At 39.2% G+C, this 21,055-nt stretch overlaps 1 protein-coding gene across 2 annotated transcripts in view; it reads left to right on the forward strand.

Moving 5' to 3' along the window:
* The window catches only part of ctdspla (CTD (carboxy-terminal domain, RNA polymerase II, polypeptide A) small phosphatase-like a), a 33,629-nt gene extending 13,852 nt beyond the window's left edge, over positions 1-19,777 (forward strand). The window contains exons 2-8 of one of the 2 annotated variants that reach the window (XM_044176894.1): positions 4,817-4,983; positions 6,220-6,252; positions 9,759-9,860; positions 16,467-16,523; positions 17,640-17,732; positions 17,824-18,009; positions 18,630-19,777. In XM_044176894.1, the coding sequence (XP_044032829.1) occupies positions 4,817-4,983; positions 6,220-6,252; positions 9,759-9,860; positions 16,467-16,523; positions 17,640-17,732; positions 17,824-18,009; positions 18,630-18,755 (764 nt within the window). In that variant the 3' untranslated portion in view covers positions 18,756-19,777. The remainder of the gene's footprint in view (positions 1-4,816; positions 4,984-6,219; positions 6,253-9,758; positions 9,861-16,466; positions 16,524-17,639; positions 17,733-17,823; positions 18,010-18,629) is intronic. The other variant, XM_044176895.1, reaches the window with a different exon arrangement.
* Positions 19,778-21,055: the final 1,278 nt, after the last annotated feature.

The raw sequence follows: 21,055 nt of genomic DNA on the forward strand, positions 1-21,055 counted from the left end.
TGCTCATGTTCGGACCATGAATAAAGTGGTTTAACCGGTTTTGTACCGCAGACCTTTTTTACATTGATAATTTTGTTTGCGGACCAGCCAGCCAGGTAGGAGTAATGAGGAAAAATGCAGCACAGAATGCACCAAGTTCAAGTTAAGAAATGCAAAAGTACCCCATAATATCATGATTTACTCACAGCACGGTAGGAAATGTTACGAGGTCCACGCCCCGAGGGTTGGGAACCTCTGATTTAGATAATCTGGCTAAACTCTGTGTTTAAGACCTGTGTGATCATCTGACCACTAGTGTTTATTGCCCAATATGACTTTGTAGCAATGTTGTTATGTTCCCAGATCTCAGCAATGAACTTGGTGAGCACAATGTTCAGAACTAATAGAAATGAAGGCCAAAACTATGAAAATAAGACCCAAGTTGTTATAAACTTGAATTCACCTTTAATTGTCTGCCCTGCTGGGCAGCTTCTGGGGGAAGCTAAGTTAAGAGATGAATGTGCTGACATAAACCTTTGAGACATTACCCACTGTAAAGGGAGAACCAGCAGCTAAACTTAAACCTACTATTTTAAATGTGGCATGATGTGTTTTGACTGCTCGCATACTTTATGTGCTTTTAAAGCTACAGTAAAGGAGGCCACCTCAAAAGTCTTGAGTCTGAGGATCATATTCCCTCTCAGAGCTTGGCATTATTCCACGCTGTGGGTCACAGCGTGATTATCTCTTCCTGTCAGGAATGCTGAGAATTTCCTGCATTTTCTCCCTCTTCCGGCCTTGTTAGTGGTTGCGCCTGAACATGTGACAGAGAGCCTGGGCCCCGGCTGGCTCTGATTGACTAGAGAGCCTTCTACAGTATCACTGTTACCTAACGTTCAGCAGGGGCATTGACACGGGCACTGCCATAAAGGGCCGTTTTCACAGCTCTCACATCAAGGGAATATGCTGATCGAATGAAGTGTATTCAGTGGGTAAATAATGTGCACCTGCTCTGAGGAGGCTACAGCTTTTGCCTAATATATCTCTCTCTCCAGGGAGCTGTTTTTAGATAAAACCACTTTATGTGCCACCCTTTACTTAGATTTTAGTAAGGCGTATCCCTTATTAACAGAACCGCAGACTCTCATCTAATTCTTTACAGTCTGGGTGCTTTAGCGTCTCATTTGACTGATTTAGCTCGTTGTTGTGTTGTTGCAGTTTGTTCAGGTCAAGCCTCCCGTGTTCTTAATGACAAATGTTGCACTTTAACCTTTTGCTGTTATTCTCAGGGCTGACAAAAGCGGCATTACTATGCGAGGCGAGCTGACTCTAGTCACATTCCTGAGCAAGGACACTGAAAGAAAAAAGTTGCTGTGTGCTTTAGTTGTGTCAGTCTGTGAAGTATGCTGTTTGTTGATCACTGCACATGTGGCCCTTTGCCTAAACATGTGAACATATGCTGCATGTGTGTGTGCGTTTGCTCCGTATCCAGCAGCCAACTCTCAGCTATGTTGTTTGTGTCTAAGGGAGAAAGGAAAGCTCTGTTTGAGTAGGGTGGTGCAGGAGGGGGTGGAGTAAGAATCAGACCCAAGTATAGGCTGTCTCACCACAGTAACTCTCCCCACCCATTCTACGCCCTTCTCTCCCCTTCCAAGCTCCCTCTCCTTTCTCTCCCTCTTTCCCACTCCCACCTGCTTTTCAGGGCGGTTGTTTCGGGGCAGCAGACCAGGGCGGGAAAATGTCGGTCTCAAAATGTCGGAGAGAAGAATGACATCAAAGCTTGTGAGGCTAACTTTAGGGAGAGCGAGGGAGGACTCAGGGTCCCACCAAACTGGAAACTTACTATGTTAAAGGGTCCAATCGCTCAAATTACAACCCTTTTTTTTACTACTAGATAGTTTTGGTTTTATTTGCCCAGGTTTTGGGCAATAAAGATACAGATTACTGTTGCCACCCCCAATGCAATGGAAGTGAATGCAGTTTTGTTTGTGGGGCTCACAGTATTAAAAATTACATTTTAAAAGATCATTAAAAAAAAGTTGGCGATAAGTTATCTGTAATTATAAATGTTAATAAGTTAATAAAAAGTTGTTGTTTTTTTAAAGAATCCATTAAGTCTTTAATTGTACATGTTAGCAAGATTCTCCACAGCAGAGGTCAAACAGTCTATTGGAGCGGTTTACCTGATGAACTAGAAAACTAAAAAGACAAAGTAGGGCTGCTGCAAAAGATTATTTTCATTGTCGATAAATCTATTGATTATTCATTTGATTACTCTTTTAGTCTAGAAAACATCAGAAAATTTAGTAAAATGTCTGTTATAGTTTCCCAGAGGCCAAAGTGACATTTTCAAACTGCCTGGTTTGCAAATCATGACAGCTGAGAATCTGAAACTAGTTAATTTTTTGTCTTTATTGACGATTAATTGATAATCAGAATTGTAGCTGATTGATTTTCTGTTCTAATTGTCGCAGCTCTAAAATGCAACTGTCTTGCTAGAGGAGGGTAAAGAGCAGTGAGCAAGATTTTTCACAACCTTGCAACCCGACTTCCTCAACTATGTGCGTGTGGGTGTGGACTTGTGTGTGTAATTGGTGACCTTGCTCTTATGGGGTTAATGCTTTCAGTGTGTGTTGTTTTCGCTTTTCTCTAACCAGATGAATTCCTATCATGCTTCAACCATTAATGCTTCGTCTGTATATAACAGTAAATATTCAAGTTTACTCTTATGTCCGCAGACAGAGAGAAATATACAGAAATATACTTCTAGTCAGTGTACTTTTTTCAGTTCTCTGTACAGTGAGTGCATCAAGTCAGGGCAGAACATTCAATCACCACACAGGTTATAGTAACACAGCATGTTGCCTTACAGTTCCGATCGTATAGCTATGTTTGTTTACCAAAGTGTTGCTTCTTGGGAACATCTATCGGTGAAGAGGAAGAGCCACAGCGAGCTTTTGACTACAAAGACGGAGAGAACAAAGAAGACAAACAGCCCGCAGCCTGTCAGATCCAGTCGGAACAACCCAAAGATAGTTCCAGGCATCAATCTGAAGGCTCTCAGAACGGGAGCAGGATGCAAACAGCCTCAGCATGCATGGCTAACTGGGCTGCCTGTGTCACACGGCTGTATGAACACGTTAACAAGACGGCAGCAAACAGGGACGCAGTGTGATGCCCGCTCCAAGGCACGAAAAAATATGATTCCAGCTAAAGTCAGCCCATGGACACTTCAAAGTCCTGAACAGATTTGAGATTTCCATGCCTAAAAAATACCTTCAAAGCAATTAAACTGGCAGAATTTCTACTTCAGGAACACCTTCTTATAATTGCACTGTCAGATTTTAGCTTTTGTACTGGAGCTGCCCAAATTGCTATTTTTATCCACTCGTCCTCACCAACAGAAAATATAAAAATCATAATCCGTGATAGAACATTTATAGAGGCCTACAGACCATTTAAGCCCACTTGTTTCTCCTCTGTCAGAGTGAAAGTAGGCCATGAGCTTCAGAGACACTGAAGGAGGAATGATGTAACCAGGGACCTATATGTGTATGTTGTTTTCTCCCTGGACCTCTGCAGCACTCGGCCACTGATCGGCCCGTCTTGCCAAGCATGTGGATCTAGGTTTTAATTTTGTTAAATAATAGACATGGTTTTGCATCTAAGCTGTTTAAAATATAGAATCTACTGGATGTGTACAGCGATTTTCAGTCTTTACTGAACATTCAGGGTCTCTTTAATGTGAAACATTTTCTTTCTTTTTCTCCCTCTTTTTCTTCTATTCCTTTTTCTTATCCTACTTTCTGCTTATTTCTCTTGCATATACGAGATGAATCTGTCTATCTTACTCTCTCCTTCTTTCTTGATATTAATTAACTGGACTACCTTCCCAGAGGGCACTCTGATGATGGTTATTTTTGTCCCTATGCTCCCTATTGCATGAACCGATGCCTCACTGTGTTGTACAACATACATCTCAGCCCCTTTTGTCACAAAAATGTGATGACGCATGCACAACGGTCTGTCTGCAACTCTGAGCATTACTAGTCTTTTTCTTTCAGAGGATGCTTTTCATCAACATAAAGGCTTTTAAACATATGACACCTACTCTTAAACAGGTGACACTGCTGTGAAACGGCACTAAAACAGAACTTGATTCAAAGTCAACAGAGGCCATTTTTGTCTCTGTAACTAAGCACATTAACTCAAATAATATACTTAAGTACAATTTTGAGCTATTTGTACTTTATTTGAGTATTATCATTTCTACTCCACTGAATTTCAGAGGGAAATATTCTTCATTTTATTCCACTACATTTATTTGAAAGCTATAGTTACTACTTCACAAATTAAGTTTTTACAAACAAAACATATAATAAGCTTATCGTATTATTTTCTACACACAATATTAAAAGAATACATTTCGGGACTTTGGGGGATTTGTATTAAACTACCTAACAGTACATAAAACAGTACATAAAATTATAGTATATAATATATAATAGTATAACACTCAAAGGGGCTATTTTTCTTCATTGAGTACTTTTACTTTTGTTACCTTGAGTACATTTTGCTTATATTACCAAGCGTTAGACGAGAAGATCAGTACCACTTTCATATTTGTCCGTTAAATATGAAGCTACCGCCATGAGACAGTTAGTTTAGCTCAGCACAAAGACTGTAAACAGGGGGAAACAGCTAGCCTGGCTCCGTCCAAAGATAACAAAGTTCACCTAAAAGCACACAAATCTCACAAATTAACACATTGTATTTTGTTTGTTTTGGCATATGCAAAGTAGCCTAACCTCGCTCCTTCTGTCATTATCTCTTCCAGTCTCCCAGTCCAACAGCAGCCTAAAGAAGCACCGGAGCCGGAGCATTTTCAGCCCCTTCTTCTGCTGCTTCCGCAACTACAATGACTACCACGTGGAGCCACCGCCTTCCAACAACAAGGCACTTTCTCTGCCCCCGCCGCCAGAGGAGAATGGCAGTCCTCCTAAGGTGAAGCTTATTTTTCTCTCACATCATACTTGGCCAGAGTCCAAATTACATATCATTTGCATCCATATGACCAAAGAAAAACCTTGTGGGAAATAATTAATGAAAGACAGAAATCCTAGTGACTCGAGAGATCCAGTAACGAGTGACATTTGTTTAGTTTTGTTACAGAGGGCTTGTTAGGGTTTGCCTTTTCCTGCAGAGAGCTGAGGTGCTGTGCAGCCTCACTGAGCTCCCTCCACAAATTTTTCCAGCTGCTTCAAACCCGTTGAACCCAGAGGTTGTTTACCATCCACTGCTTGAAAATACGGGCTCGCTTCCCATCTTGCATTCTTCAATATCTGCCTACGCACACAACCGCACACACAAAATAACACAGAGCACGCTGAGAAGCTCAAAAGACACACACACACTCTCGCTTGCTCTTCCTGGCGCATGCTCGCACAAGCTTGCACAAGTCTTACCATATACCCATGGCAACACATGTACGCACACACACATGCACACATTCTTTAATCCCCATAAAGTGGGCCTTGTGTGTTTCCAGTGTGATGGATTGCCTGGCACCCACGCCTCCCCCCTCTCCTAACACACACACTCTGACCAGTGTAGTGAGGATGTGTGAAGCGAACGTTCTGGCCATGGAAAAGGCGCCAAAACCCCCAAGCTCCTCCACAAACACGGTGTTCTGCTGCCAAGGCAGGTACACAGGGCTATAAATGGAGCAAAATCATATCACATTTCTACTCCTGTTTACCTGTAAATGTCTCTCATTCAGGGGAGGAATGTGTGGCCCTTTACAGACACTATACATGTGGTCAGCGCTGACCCGCTCTGGACCCCCTCCTTAACAAATGAGTTCCCATTAATTTAGAGTGAACCTAGCGAACCTCACCATAAAAAGCCTTGTTATAGTGGGGTTGATTTTCAAGCTGGGTCCACGCCACAGTCCCTCCCAGTAGTGTACTGTTGCTGGATTTCTGGCCAGCCGTATTTGTTACTATGGCAGCTCTGTTTGTTTTTGAGCAAGTTGTTCTCACTTTATACTATACTTCCCTTTTCTCTGCCCCTCTCCCTCTTTGTCTCACCGTGCATTTGTTGATTAGAATATTGGCGTTGTCAATTTCTTCCTTGCAAAGATTTTTCACAGTTTCTTCTTTTGCTTTCCTGTTTTCAGTTTTTTCCACCCTCTCTCTCTCAATCTCTTTCTATTTTTCTCTCTGTGTTTATTTTCTCCAGTGTGACCAGGTCCAGGTCATCCCCATCCCCAGTGTATGTATTATTATCTTTCATTTTTCTTCATCCCGCTCCAATGCAGTAACCTCCTCCCTCTGCTTGCTGTGCTTCATCATTCTAGCTGCATTTGGATGTTGACACAAAGGTGATTTTTCTTTGCTCTCAGATGAAATGTGGCACTGTCCCATTCTGATAATCACAGGGCTTTCAAGACATTGCTTTGTGCTGCTTACCTTCCACTCACATCATTGTAGAAGAGTAATCCAAATCCATTTATTATTATATGATTTATCTGGGGCTTTGTCCATTTGTCCATTTCTCTCTTGTTTTTCCAATCATTGAAACAGAACATAAGAGTGATTTACTAATTAGATCAAATGTATTGAATCTTACACAAGACCTTTACAGCTCCAGTTTAGATCAACAAATGGATGACTCACCCTTAAAACACTTGATTAAATTAGGTTTTTGTCTGTGTGGGGAACGATTACAATGTGATTATGCACTCAGTGGTCAATGAACTACTGTCAGTCCATTAGAAGGGGGCTTGTTTCAATTATTTGTACTTCGTCAGACATTTACCAGAAAAGGGGATTTATCTGATCCTTTGTTTGTGCTGAAACAGCGATTCATTTAGCTATTTTGGAATCTACGCGGTGCCTGTGGTTTACTGTAATTTAGGATATTCACACTCACAGCATCCCACATCGCAGCCAAGCTTTAAACTACACCACCCAGCAGACACCTCCCTTCAGTGGCAGGAAGTACATGTGGCGATGAGGTCTGCTCTTTTATATTCCCCGGCCGGGTCCGGGCGAGGACTTAAATAACTCGAGCTGACCTGGACAGGTTACGTCTGCGTCACTGCTTACTGTAACACAGTGTTAAAAACAACATCACCAAGTAGACTAACAAGACATCTCTGCAACTTGTTGTTTGTCTTACTGAAAAAATACCAAAATACCAAGTAGAATCACAACAACACGTCAAAAAGTACCAAGGAAACTTTTTTGAAATCACAAAACCAAAAACTCTCACAAACATATAAAGACATACAGGCATATAAAAAAACTGTAACACTTTACTTTAACCCTCCCTATTTAGCATTTAAAAGCATTATAGAAACACTTGATAATGTAGTTGTAATTAGATTTAAGTGTCTATTAATATATTTGTCAACAGCTATAACTTCTTCTATGAAGCGTCCATAACTTAAATAGTAGTTGGACAAAAAAAATCTTAAGGCCCAATTACTAGATTACTTCTGGAGCTTTTAGCTGCATCTCATGGCCTTCGTCACTGGATGGAGTGTGTAAGTATATTATTAATAAATATAAAGTAATACGGTACAGTAAGTACTTAATCAATAAATAAAATAAATAAAGAATAAAGTGTCACAGACATTATGAACACCAGTTTTAATTTCCTTATACTGTAGCACACTTTGAACACTCCATATTCCTATTATTCTGCCCATATAATCTCCAAATCCAAAAGATATATAAAAAATACTGTGTACTGTACTGTACTGTACTGTACTGTAATACTATATTCAAACCATGAAACACAAGCATTGAAACATACTTATCGCTTACTTTTGTTGTCATTGTTTTCAAACAGTAGAAATATTGTTGTCATTTAAGCTGCTTTTGTATATTAACACAAGCTGGATTCTTACACGTTATAGGAAGCACACATATAGTAAATAATTATTGTGTCAGCCGATATTGTGTAAGGTGACACACTGGTATTATGTTGTCACTTTTACTTCCATCAAACATGTTTTTCAGCATCTGTTTGTTAGGTTTGTCTGCAAGCATGGTGCGCTGTGGTTGAGCGTTATCAGTTTGGGATAGTGCCCCCTGGCTGTGGCTTCAGGTGAAAGGCTTTTTTTTATCACAGTGCAGCTCCCTGGTAAAAATGACAAGGTCCCAGTCAGTCTTTCTTTCCTTCTTTGCTCAACCTGCATGTGTAAATCACATTTATCACGGCCTGACAGGATGTCATTCAGTGTCCTTGCTCACAGGGAATCCTTCCTGTGATACATCAGTATGCAGTCCTGCGATAAGACATGATAAATACAGTGAGCCTGGCCAAAACACACTAAAACACAGATACATGCAGGAAATGGCTGGCGTACTGAGCAGCAGCACAAGTGTGTGTATGTGTACGATTGACAGTCCTTACTCATCACCTTTATGTAGATTTGTATGCACATGTATATGTGTGTGTGCATGAATGCATGGATGTACACGTGCGTGTGTGTGTGTGAGTGTGTGCCCCCTATGGCCGCACCATCTGCCCCGTGCCTGTCTGTAACCTCAGGCCTGCTTGGCAGAGGACATGAGTGCTTCTCCTTTTCCCCCCCTGGCCCTGAAGGCAGCACAGTCACAGAGCTCAGTCAACATGAGGTAATACAGAAAAAATCAGCAGGGACTTGTGCAGTCAAACCACACAGACTGTACAACCACACCAACAACAGGCAAGTTAGTTGTAATAATACCAGCTGGACAAGTAGTTTTGATATGTGATGGCATGTGACCTGACATGTCAAACATTCTCACCTTCCAGCTTCTCACATATGAGGATCTGCTGTTTTCCTCTGTCTTATATCATTTGAATTTAAATATGTTTAGGTTTTTGGCTGTTGGTTGAATTATACAAGTGATTTGAAGGCATCACCTTGGTTAAGCAGATTATTGAGAAGAAAATTTCAATAGTCACTAAATAATTAAAATAATAATTAGTCGCAGCCCTACTTTGCATGAAATACCACGATGCTTTCACTATGATACCTGACTATAGACAGACATTGTTCATATCACTCAGGTTGAACAGTCCATAAAATCTCCTTACTAATTCAGCTTAGGGATGGGCAATAACTTCGATCGTATCATTATTATCATGTTATGGTTTTACAAAATTATGTTAATGATTCCAAGCAAATAGTAATTAAAAACTAACAAAATTGTGTGAAATATTTTTGTCTGATGTAATGCACAACAATGGAACACAGTTCATTGCATCGAACAGTTTGATTATCTATATCTTAGCAATACCGTGATACTGATTTCACGTCCAGTACTAATTTAGCTTTTAGCCATTTTTAGCTTTTAATAGGGCTGCCATTAATGATTATTTTCATTATCAATTAATCTGGTCAATAAAAATCCTCCCTTATTAGCAAATCCTCAAAATTGAGAAGCTGGGACTTATTTAATTAATTAATCGCTTATCAGAACTGTTGCTGATTAATTTTCTGTCTGTCGACACATTAATTAATTAGTCAGCTCTAAAGACTAGCAAATATTACAAACATAAGTAACACATCACCTAATCAGTGTACTGATATCATGTCTCTGAGCTCCTCAGTCAAGCCTCCACAGAAGCTAAGCGACCCCCAGGTCATTTATGCTGTCTTTAGTGCCAAGTGATCATCATCAACACTCTAATTGAGCCTAATCACACCCTCAGTATGTGTGTTTTGCAACCTGTTGCCTGTAATGAACCTCTATTGTAAAGGGTGTGTATTGTCTCTGCAGCCTCCAGCCAAGTTCCTCCTGCCAGAGGTCAGTATAGCAGACTACGGCAAGAACTGTGTGGTGATCGACCTGGACGAAACCCTCGTACACAGCTCCTTCAAGGTATTTGACCACACTACCTCTCTATAACACACACACAAACACACAAGTACACATTTAAGTTGTGTCATGCTGTTGTTCCACAGCCTTAGAGGGATAATAGGATAATACAGAAATAAATCCTGAAGATGAGCAGTATCCTGTGAATACGATGGTATGATGACAATTAACATGAGGTGCCACTGAAGTACACATACTCACATGAAAGTATATGCCTGAGGGTATTATGGCTTTTATACAACAGTTACAACTGGAGAAAACAAAAAGGAGGTCTACCTGTTACTGTAACAAGGTGTTGGCATGGCAACCAATACATCCTCTGTGTCTGTGCATCATGCAATTCATCAGCATGTCTGGGATTTATCTGTGTGCAGTATCTCCAAAATGTCAGCTTTTAATGAGCTAACAGTCTTAAACCCTTTAACACCAACTCCCAGTCTAAGAGTCATCCGCCTCCAAATGGATTATTTTTGTTTGTAAGACCCTTTCAGTTTCAGTGGTAGGCATAACTGTACATTGCTGTGGATTTTACCTGGAAGCTCTTTTTGACCATGACCACAGTTACCTAAAAGATGAGATTCTAAAGAATTAAATGGTTTTATTAGATTAAGTAGTGGGAGAATTCTCTCCCTGGATGCTAACATATGCTAGTTATCACTAAACACAACATATAGCTGAGGCTTATGGGAATTACATTAATTTTGAAGTTATTTCACCAACCAAGGTATTGGACAAATAACATTTTGACCTGATGATGGCACTAGAAGAAAAGTCAGACAGATCAAGTGATTGCAATTCATGGCAATCCATCCAATAGTTGTTGAGACATACTGGACCAAAGTGGTGCACTGACAGAACAACAATGCCATCCCCAGAGTCACGCTGCTAGCATGGCTAAAATTTGGGGATACATGATTTTCACTGGACAGCAACTTGAGTAAAATATTGTTTACTTGATTGTTTTTATGGCACCACTGCTTCATTTGACAGTGGACAGCGCTGTAGAGGGCAACTGAAGGTCATGATTCTAATTCTAACCCATTATATTTCAAGAATGGCACATACATTTTACTGTATGTGTTTTAGTCCTTCCACAGTGCACCAGAAATCCTCAGTTGTCCCATCAGACTGTATAATAGGATTGTGTTTATCATGTCAGGCATCTTAAATGAAATGACAACTATAAGACCAAGATGGACGATTATTTTCTGCCATTCTGGGAGAAATCTGATTTTGCAATTGCCTCAGAATGTTAATTAACTGTCTATCAAGAGTCACGATATTTATACCATGACAGAAATGATAAAGGCCGATATACTGCCCAGCTCTACACTGTCAGTGTTGATGACTCTTGTGTCTCACCATCAAAGGTTCCCTCTACTGACACACCTGGCACACCTACTGACCCACTTCAGCACAGCTCTGCCTCAGCCCCATCTGATCTTATTACATCTGTGTGAGCTGTATCTGTGCCTGTGTGCCTTTTATCAAATGAGAAAGCCATAGACGTGTGCAGCAAAATAGCTCAAGGTGAAGCTGAAGAATCTTTTGTGTTTGCTCTAGTTTTATCCAGCAGTGAAAGGAAACTATTTGTTAAAGTAACTGCAGAGAAAACACTTTCAGTACATTTTCATATGACGAGGAATTAATTCCTCACTTGCTGTGGAAAGTCAAAGGGAGAGAAAAATGTACACTGTACTGGTCCCACCCATTACAGTCACATGCCAGCAGTACGGGGCCACACACACGTACATGCTCACCCACACACAAGGGTGTGTCCACTACAGTGTACTGTTGCCTTGAATGACTGTGGGATGAATTTCGCTGAAATCCTGGATCTTACATCCTGGGTTTTATTTTCTCCCCTGACAAAACAAGTCAGAAGCTCACACATGAACTTTTTTTTTCTTCCCGTGGATGAAACTCAGTAGCACACTGCATACTCAGACCATCAAAATGCATTTAGTTCAGAGATCAGTATGCAGTATAAAATGGATTCGGGCAATGCAATAAATGAAAATCAGTTGGGGGAGGAAGAAAGTAAAACAGAAAGTGACACACATATAGCATTTTCAGTTCCGTTCAGAAGCCTGCAGGATTTCCTGTAGACTGTTTTTTTTTTTTTTTATAGAAGTGAGGCTCGGAGGTAATTTTGGATCACTTTAATTCTGAAATGTACACGTTACCACTAGAATTAGATAATTAGTGCAGAAAAGCAACCAGAACTGGCAGGGGACATTCCACATAGTGCACAGATGGACATGGACTAAAAAAGAAATGTTACATAACACGTCACATACTATATGCTTTATCCTGTATGTTACGGATGAAAAGATCATTCCTGGGCCTGCTCTAGGATTAGATCCAGTGTGTGTTGGAAATGTGAAAGCGGCTGAAAGGATATACTGTATATAATAATAATAGTAAAGTTTATTTATATAACGCTTTAAAAAAACGATTTGCAGAAAACAGATGATAAAAACTAAAATAGGAATATAATTAGAAAATTAGTCAAAAGGACGTGTAGCCCCGGACTTTACACCCATCTGTGATTGTCGAACATCTCATTCCATTAATCTGCTGCTATAACAGCCTCCACTTTTCTGCAAAGGCCTTCCACAAGATTTTAGGACCTGGCTCCTGCGATTTGATCCCAGTCAGCCACAAGAGCATATGTGAGGTTGCCAACAAAGCCTGGCTCGCAGTTGGCGTTCCACTTCATCTTAAAGGTGTTTGATGGGTTGAGATCAGGCTCTGTACAGGCCAGTCAAGCTCTTCCACACCAAACACAATAGCATTGATTTATAAACCTTACGGCATTGGCATTGTTGTGTTGAAACCATTGCCAAAAACCCAGAAGCACACTATTGTCTAAAATATTATCATCATGCTCTAACATTAAGATTTACGTTTGAAACCAAGGAGTTAGGTAACTGAAACCAGTTTTAAACCAATATCTCCGACTAAATAATGGCCTTCGAGCTAAAACGATTAGTTGATTAACTGATGAGTGGATGGGCATAAAATTAAACTATTTTCATAATCGATTTATCTTTTAAGACATTTTTTAAGCAAAAATGCAAAATTCACTACTTCTAGCCTCTGAGTTGTGAATATTTCCTGGTAGTCTTCTATGATAGTAAACTGAATATCTTTGGATTTTGGAGCAATGGTTGAACAAAACAAAAACATTTGAAGATGCCCATGTGGCCTCTGAGAACTTTTTTTTGCTACTTTCTGACATTTTATAGACGTAAAATTAATCGATCAATTGATAAAATAATCTGCATATTAATCAATAATGAAAATAATTGTTAGTTGCATCCCAAAAAGGCTTTTAATATAGGTTTTCTCCTTGCTCTGTTTGAGAGTGCCTGTAGAATACCTTTTTCTGTCCACAGAATTTTGTAAAACCCTAAGATGCACAGTGTATAAAACAAAATAATTTGAAATTATTAAATGGCCAGTCAATAAAAAAAAGTTTAAAAAAAAGATGAATTGGTGAGAACGAGCTCCTCATGCAGGTCATTTCAGATGTATGTGGACAAACCTGCTGTAATGAGACATGTGACAACAAGTGTTTTTCAGAGGCAGGTTTGGACAGTAATACCAAATGATTAAGTGTTGCGATATGTTTGTATATAAAGGAAAAACTGGACCACAGCCAGACTGTGATCATCAGTCGAAAAAACCTAGAAGTTCCCTCGGTCAAGTCTGTTGAGGTCAACGCTGGTTCAGCAGAGATCCATAAAGAAAACACTCTCCATTCTCCCCATTTATTTCATCCCACTTCCTCCATTTCTCTCACACATACATTACCCTCTCGCCATCCTCCATTTCCATATCTCTCGCCATCTCGGATCCTGGCCCATTACAGAGCAGCGCAATGAGCAGCTGTTGTGTGTTCAAGTCTTCAGATGATGGAGTGATTCAGCAGAAGAGCAATAGGCGGAGGCCAAGTCTGTCTCTGCATCTCTTCCTCCATCTGTGTTTCTCTCTCCTCTTTCTCTTCTCTTTGTGAAAGCTGGACCAATGCTGCCTGCTTGTTCTCTCTTCTGCCTGTCACTGGTTTGGCTCATTACTGGTACTGTTTTTAGACAATCAAGGCTACAGTCTTTTACGTTCCTTGGTGTAAACATTAACCAGAGCTGAATATTACAAAACTGATCCGTAGAAGCACTCACATCTGTCTTTGTAAGGATCTGGAGGCTTTGATTGTGCATTGCCTCACTCTTGCATCACGTAGAGAAACCAAACATCTCTAATAGGTCTATTGTTCCACTGTCACCACCAATGGTGGAAGAGGTACTCAGATCGTTTACTTAAGTAAAAGTAGCAATACCACAGTGTAGAATAATGTATATTATATTATTCGATTATCATTATTGAAGCATTAATTAAATGTATTTATTTTAAGTTAATTGAATTGATTTAATTCAAATTAATTTAATTGAGTTAATTTAATTTAATTTATTTGACCTGATCTAATTCAATTTATTTTAGTTAATTTATATAATGTAATTAAATTGAATTTATTTTAGTTAATTCAATTTAATTTAATTGACTTAATTCAATTTAATGTATTTAAGCTGATGTAATAAAAATTTTTGAGCTAATTAATTTAAATGTATTTTAGTTAATTTAATTTAAGTAATGTAATTTATTGAATTAAATGTATTTGATTTAATTTCATTTAAATTCATTGATTTAATGTAATTACATTTAATTAATTTGGTTAATTTTATTTATTATATTTAATTTAAATGTATTTGAGTTCATTTAATAAAGTAGATTTATATTAATTCAATTTATTTTATTCAATGTAATTACATTGATATATTTTAATAAAAAATATTTAGTTTAATCTATTTGAGTTAATTTAATTTTAATTGATTAATTTAAAATTACTGCTTTGATCATTTATTTGTTGATTATATTTTGTTTTGTCAATATGAATTTGCAAAGTAACTAAAGTTATCAAATAAATGTAGTGGAGTAAAAGCTACAATATTTGCCTCTCAGTTGTTGTAGAGTAGAAGTAGCAGAAAGTGAAAATACTACTAATAAAGTAAAATACAAGTACCTCAAAATTGTACTTAAATATAGTAGGCTACTTGAGTAAATGTAGGACTTAGTTATTTTCCACCACTGGTCACTGCTCAATTGTAGTTTTATGCCAGAAGGCAACTAGCATTAGATTACACATACAGTACAATCATTAGGGACGTGGGTAGGTTTATATTTGAGGACAGCTGGTTTAGAGTTAATTAAAAATGTCAGAGTACTTTCATGGTGCATCATGTTTCAAGACCTGAAGAAAAGTCAACCTTAAAAAATCTGGTTACACTTCACTTTAAGTCCCTGAATTTGGCATTTATAAGCAGTATGCAAACATTTAAAAATGGTTTATAAAACAACAATGTAGTTATACACAGGTACATTGTTAATTAATGTACAGTAATTGTCAACAATTACAACTTCCCCTGTGAAGATATTTTATATTATTACAACTGTATTTTGCTATATTGAAATTCATTATCTGTATATACATCATTCTCCACTTATTGGTGCCCACAGGAACAGGTATAGTTGTTGACAATATTACTAAACTTATATATCTACTTACAACTACATTATAGTGTGTTATAAGCCATTTATTAAACGTTTATATACTGACAGCATTTGATTTTAATTGACAATTGTTTTTACACAATTGTTTTGGAGAGGGGAGGGGGAAATCTCCCTAAAAAGGTATGAAGTTAAGGTTTTACTAAGTTATGTAGCTGTTAACACTGTGACACTTTGGCTAAGTAGACTTTAAACTTTCTTCTCAACTTCACTAGTTTCTGTAGTTACTGCTGTCTGACTTTGTACAGCAGACTTGTAAATTAATAAACACAGTCTAGGATACAAAGTCATCTTAAGCATTACTTTACCAAAGAGTAATGTTGCAGATTTACCTGTATTCTTTAAATATCAGTGGATGAATTACAGTCAATTCAACTTAATAATTGAGGCTTCTAAATAATCCTCTATTCTTTTTTTGTCTACAACAAACTATCCAAACAGGTGACAGCCAAGCTTTTATGGAAAAGCTTTCTTTGTGCTTCTTAAAACTCACATTTTTTCTGTCTCTATGTCACCTATTTTTCTTTCTCTCCCTTTCCAAAATGACACTGCCATGCCTCCCACCTAATCCTTTCATCCTCGTCTTTATGCCCTCCACTTGTCTTCCACCCACACCCCTCTGGCATCTATCTTCTGCTACCTCCTGCACCTCTCCTCTCCCCTTTCTTGCTTTTGAAGATGACATAAGACACGCTGAGAAAACAGCGGCACTCCTCCTGTCCACGTTCACATCTGTCATTTTGTTCAGCTCCCGGTTTTCTCCCTGGAGTCTCACTTCTGGTTTTTATTTAACACTGACATACAGAGTGCTGGAGCAGAGGGAACCACATTATGCTTAAAGCCTCCCTAGTTTGCCTGGGACACCAAAGTATTTTACCTTTCTCTATTATGTTTTACCAAAAATGTGGGCATGTGGTTAAGCTTCTTCCTTGCCAGATTGTGCTATTTTGAATGCTTTCTCCATTTCTTGTCTCCCTACAGCCCATCAGCAACGCGGATTTCATTGTTCCAGTGGAGATTGATGGTACTGTTCATCAGGTACTGTTGCACTGATATGAAGGACTTCCAGAAGTGGGCTTAAATAAAATAATATGTATTAATTTATAAGATCTCCCTTGGAAGCTGTGGCTCCATTTTCTTTCCTTTAGTATTTATTATTCTCTATTATCTCACAACCGCATCAAAGTGGGACAGCTCAAACACTCCTCCCTGAATTTAGTGCTTTCTGTTTCATTCTAAGTCTTTGCTCGCTGTAAAGATAGACAGGCCGTGACGTGACTGTGTCACCAGGTAAACAAATGTCACAAAGCGTGCTGAAGATACTCTTGAGTGCGCAGCAGAAGAGGTGCTTCACTGATTAGAAATGTGTGAGAGAGAAAGAAATAACAGCAAGAAAAAAAGGCACTGTTTACACCTGCTTTGTGACGAGACATGCCGTGCGTCTGTTTGTACAGTATATTGATGTTAAAGGTCTATTGAAGCAGAAGCAGCTATACTGTAGCTGTAACCGGGTTCAAGTAATCCAGGATAGGCTTTCTGTATCTGTCTTGGCCTATGCTTGATTACTTGCACTTGGGGGCAGCAGCTAACCCATGGAGACCTGCTGAAGAGGACGAAGACGAGCAGAAAGGGCAAATCAATCACAAAGCAATGTCTGTTGTTGTGAAGGGCTGGCTATTGTTTTAAAATTCTCAATGCCGTCCTGAAACGATACCTGAGTACACTCCCAGGCCATGTCAGATACTTGAATGTTTCTTACTTTCAAAGTCTCTTATTAGCTTCAAATACAAATGTTTTGCACATTTTCTTTTTCAGGATAACCAGGGCAATTTTAAAATTAAGAAATATTGACATATGACAGCATATTACAGAACAGTAATCAAACTAATCAGTGAAGTAACTCTTACCTAGTCAAAGTCAAACCATGTACTAAACCTTATAACTTAGAATGTAATTAGTTTAAAAAGTATTCTAACCAATAAATGGGTAGGTTACAACCAGGCATAACTCATTTTGCTCATAAGGACCAGGGCTATTGATAAGCTGACTGATAGCGAGAAACACCAATCAGTTCACGAGCAAGTTTTACATACTTGTGTGTTGATTTGTAAAAAGCTAACATTAAAGGTGTGCATTTTTGTTTCTTTGTTCCAGGTGTACGTGCTGAAGAGGCCCCACGTGGACAAGTTCCTCCAGAAGATGGGGGAGCTCTTTGAATGTGTCCTCTTCACAGCAAGCTTAGCCAAGGTTTGCTCACACGTTGTAGCACTAAGACGACAGTGGCAGTAATGCGGCTTTACACAGACTGTATTAACCTGATGTTTTTTGGTTTGTTCAGTACGCTGACCCTGTGGCAGACCTGCTGGACCAGTGGGGGGTGTTTCGCGCCCGGCTCTTCAGGGAATCCTGTGTTTTCCACAGAGGAAACTACGTCAAAGACCTCAGCCGGCTGGGCCGAGAGCTCAGTAAAGTCATCATCGTAGACAACTCACCTGCCTCCTACATCTTCCACCCAGAGAACGCAGTAAGTCAGTCTTCTGCTTGATTGACATAAAACCTCCATTATCCTGGACTGCCCTCTGTTCATGCTACAGTACCTGAAAAAAATGTCACTTGTTAGGGGCTCACAAAAAATTGCAAATGAGCTTCTTCTGCCTGATACAGTATGTTATCTGAGAGAGTCTTTTTTTATTGCTTGACCCAGGATCTTCTTGCTTTTGTTCACACCTGGGTTGCAAAAATTCCAGGAATTTCACTTAATCGTAAGGTAGCAGGAAATCTTCAGAATATCAACAGGTGTGGTTTTAGATCTCATAAAATCTTGATTAAAATGGGGTCAAAATACACTGGTACAACAGAAATAAGTTATAAAGTTTATAATGATGGTAAATGATTATATCTGCGAGTTTAAGTTTTAGAAACAGCGTTGAGCTAGAGGGAGTGTTCCCAGTATTATGAGATTTCTCTCTGCGGAGAAGTTGCTCAGTGGAGCTGCTGCCACTCTTCATGCCTTTAATGCATTTCCCCTATTAATTATTTACACAAAACTGGCACCATCTCCTCACCTACGTATAATGCAGCACTTCAGTTTTCTCCTTGTATCAAATGAATAAAATCTATCTGTTCTGTTTCTTCTCTCCACAGGTCCCAGTGCAGTCCTGGTTTGACGACTTGACTGACACAGAGCTGCTGGATCTGATTCCTCTGTTCGAGGGTCTCAGTAAGGAGGAGGACGTTTACAGTCTGTTACAGAGCCTGAGGAACAGGTAGCAGATGGCAGCTCCAGCTGGTCCTCCCTGTTCCGGCCCCGCTGCACAGAGGCCTCACCTCGCTGCCACGGCCCTGCAGCCCGGCTCCCGTCCTCCGACCCCAAGCTGAGGACTTCAGGCAGTTGTTCCGGTCATAAAGAAATCTAGAGACAACTGTACACATTCTTACCATCTCTGCATTCTTGGACTCTTTGTACAGAACTCCTACTGACAAAAGATTATATTACTGTATGTACATACTATATGTTTCTAAGAGCAAGACATACATAAAGTAATTTTTCTATCAGAGATAGGAGGTTTTACTATTCTATCAAGTAATATTTTAATTACCGAAAATAATCAAATAGACAGAAGAGTTTTTTGTTTCTTTTTCAACAATGGGTGACCTTTTGTGTGTGTGTTGAGCTGTGCTATGCAGGCTGTCGTTTCTCGTCGGACATTTTGTTCAAACAACTGTGATTTATCTTCTCTTACAGAATGAAGTGCCTTCATTACTGTGCTGTTTTTGTTGTGTCGGGTTATGGGGTGCACATTTTTATGCTGCATATTTACTCAAATCTCCAAAAGCGTATAAACTAAATTCTTTAATTGAAGTTGGAAATAAGTCTTGATTGTCATTTAATCTGAGAAAACAGAAAAGAGTAAGTTCTAGAAATGTATCCACCTAGCCTGTTAGATCAGGATGATTCTTTGCTTTTGAGTTTAGTGACGTTGAATTGTTGAATTTACCAAAGATTTTTACAATTCAATGTGATTTGTGGCTGAATGACGTCATTTGATCCTTGACAGTGACTGTAAATTGATAATCCTTAAAGACATTGAAACACTTTATTATTGAAAAAAAGAAACCTTTGTGATGACATCGCCACCAATAAATGTTAAACTTTTGAGGAAAATATAATAATTAGCTTAGATTACATGAAATTCTATTTATTGGGGAAAAGTGGGTTGGGTGCATTGTAAAGACTGCTGTTGAAATCGTACTGTACAACATTATTAAAGTTGCAAGTTTGCACACTGTCAGTTGGTACCATGGTGTAATGACTTTAACAAACCTTAAAGCTGCTATAATTAATATTTTTATATTGATGTGGAATCAAATGACAATGTTTAATGTGAAAGGGGTTGCTTGTAGTGCAAAACCCACAGAGAACTATCACTTGACTCTGTGTTTTGTCTCAGATGTTTTCTGTGAAAAAGCTTTAATAAACCGACTGTGCACTACCTGCCCAGCACCAAACACAGCAGATGGAGAAAGTTAGTTTCAACTGGTGAACACAGTGGAGCATGTAGCAGCTAACGAGTCAGACATTTCCCCCAGGAGTCAGTGGAGACCAAAAACAATGATAATGTTGCTTCATGTCTGCTCAAAGTGTAAATAAGCAACTGTTTGCTAACAAGTTAGCCATATCAACTTAAAAGGTGATTTCTGCTGCCCCCAAGTGGCTAGAAAATCAGATGCAAGTGACACATGAAGAGCTGTATTTTACTTTAAATTGTCATAAGTTTGAGGTTCAAAGTTCATTCTTGACCTTGGAAACAGCAATCTACAAATTCTGCTAACTCCCTCCCTCGCAGCATATTTAAGAAGTGCAGCAGAGGACCGCAGGACAAACACTGGAGGGGGCGTGGCCTTGTGTGTGCCATGTGCCGACAGTCAGACAGCTAACCAGCCATGATGAGCAGCTGCTGTCAGAGTCTCCGTGGCCACGCTGGATCTTTCAGAAGCACTGTCAGAAGCACATTCATGGCCCTTGTAAACGTTTCTTTGTGGTACCTGTGTTATAGCTGAGCTAACGTTAGCAGCTCAGAGAGGCTCTCTGGTGAGTGTGTGTCTGTGGGGGAGCGTCAGTACACAGCCCTGCTGTTTATCATGGGATCTCCATCAAGGGAAAAATGCAGCCTGGTGGTGCTTCTACAGCCATCAAAAGCACGAGTCTGAGCCAAAATTGAAAAATACTAAGTATAGGGTTAGCAAAAACTAGCATAAACTCCAGTGAATGATGCATCTCGATCTGCATATATTTGAAAATGAGCGCTATTTCACAGACTGCCACTTAAAGCCTGATTACAGGTCGAAGTAAATTAGCCCCAAAAGGTTGACTGTCAGCAATGGCCTTGCAATGTTCAGGGTTATTTAAAACAGTAGATGGCGTGTTGAGCCATTTTCAACTCATGAAATGCAAATATTCAAGAATGTCAATATTAACACCAGCACCAGCAGTGTTTCATCACAGTACAGTCATATAATTTAGTTTACAGCAAAAAAAAACATGTTTAAGTGTGCAATACCTCTTTAAA

This window comes from Siniperca chuatsi, linkage group LG19 (assembly GCF_020085105.1).
Source record: "Siniperca chuatsi isolate FFG_IHB_CAS linkage group LG19, ASM2008510v1, whole genome shotgun sequence".
Classification (NCBI taxonomy): Eukaryota; Metazoa; Chordata; class Actinopteri; order Centrarchiformes; family Sinipercidae; genus Siniperca; species Siniperca chuatsi.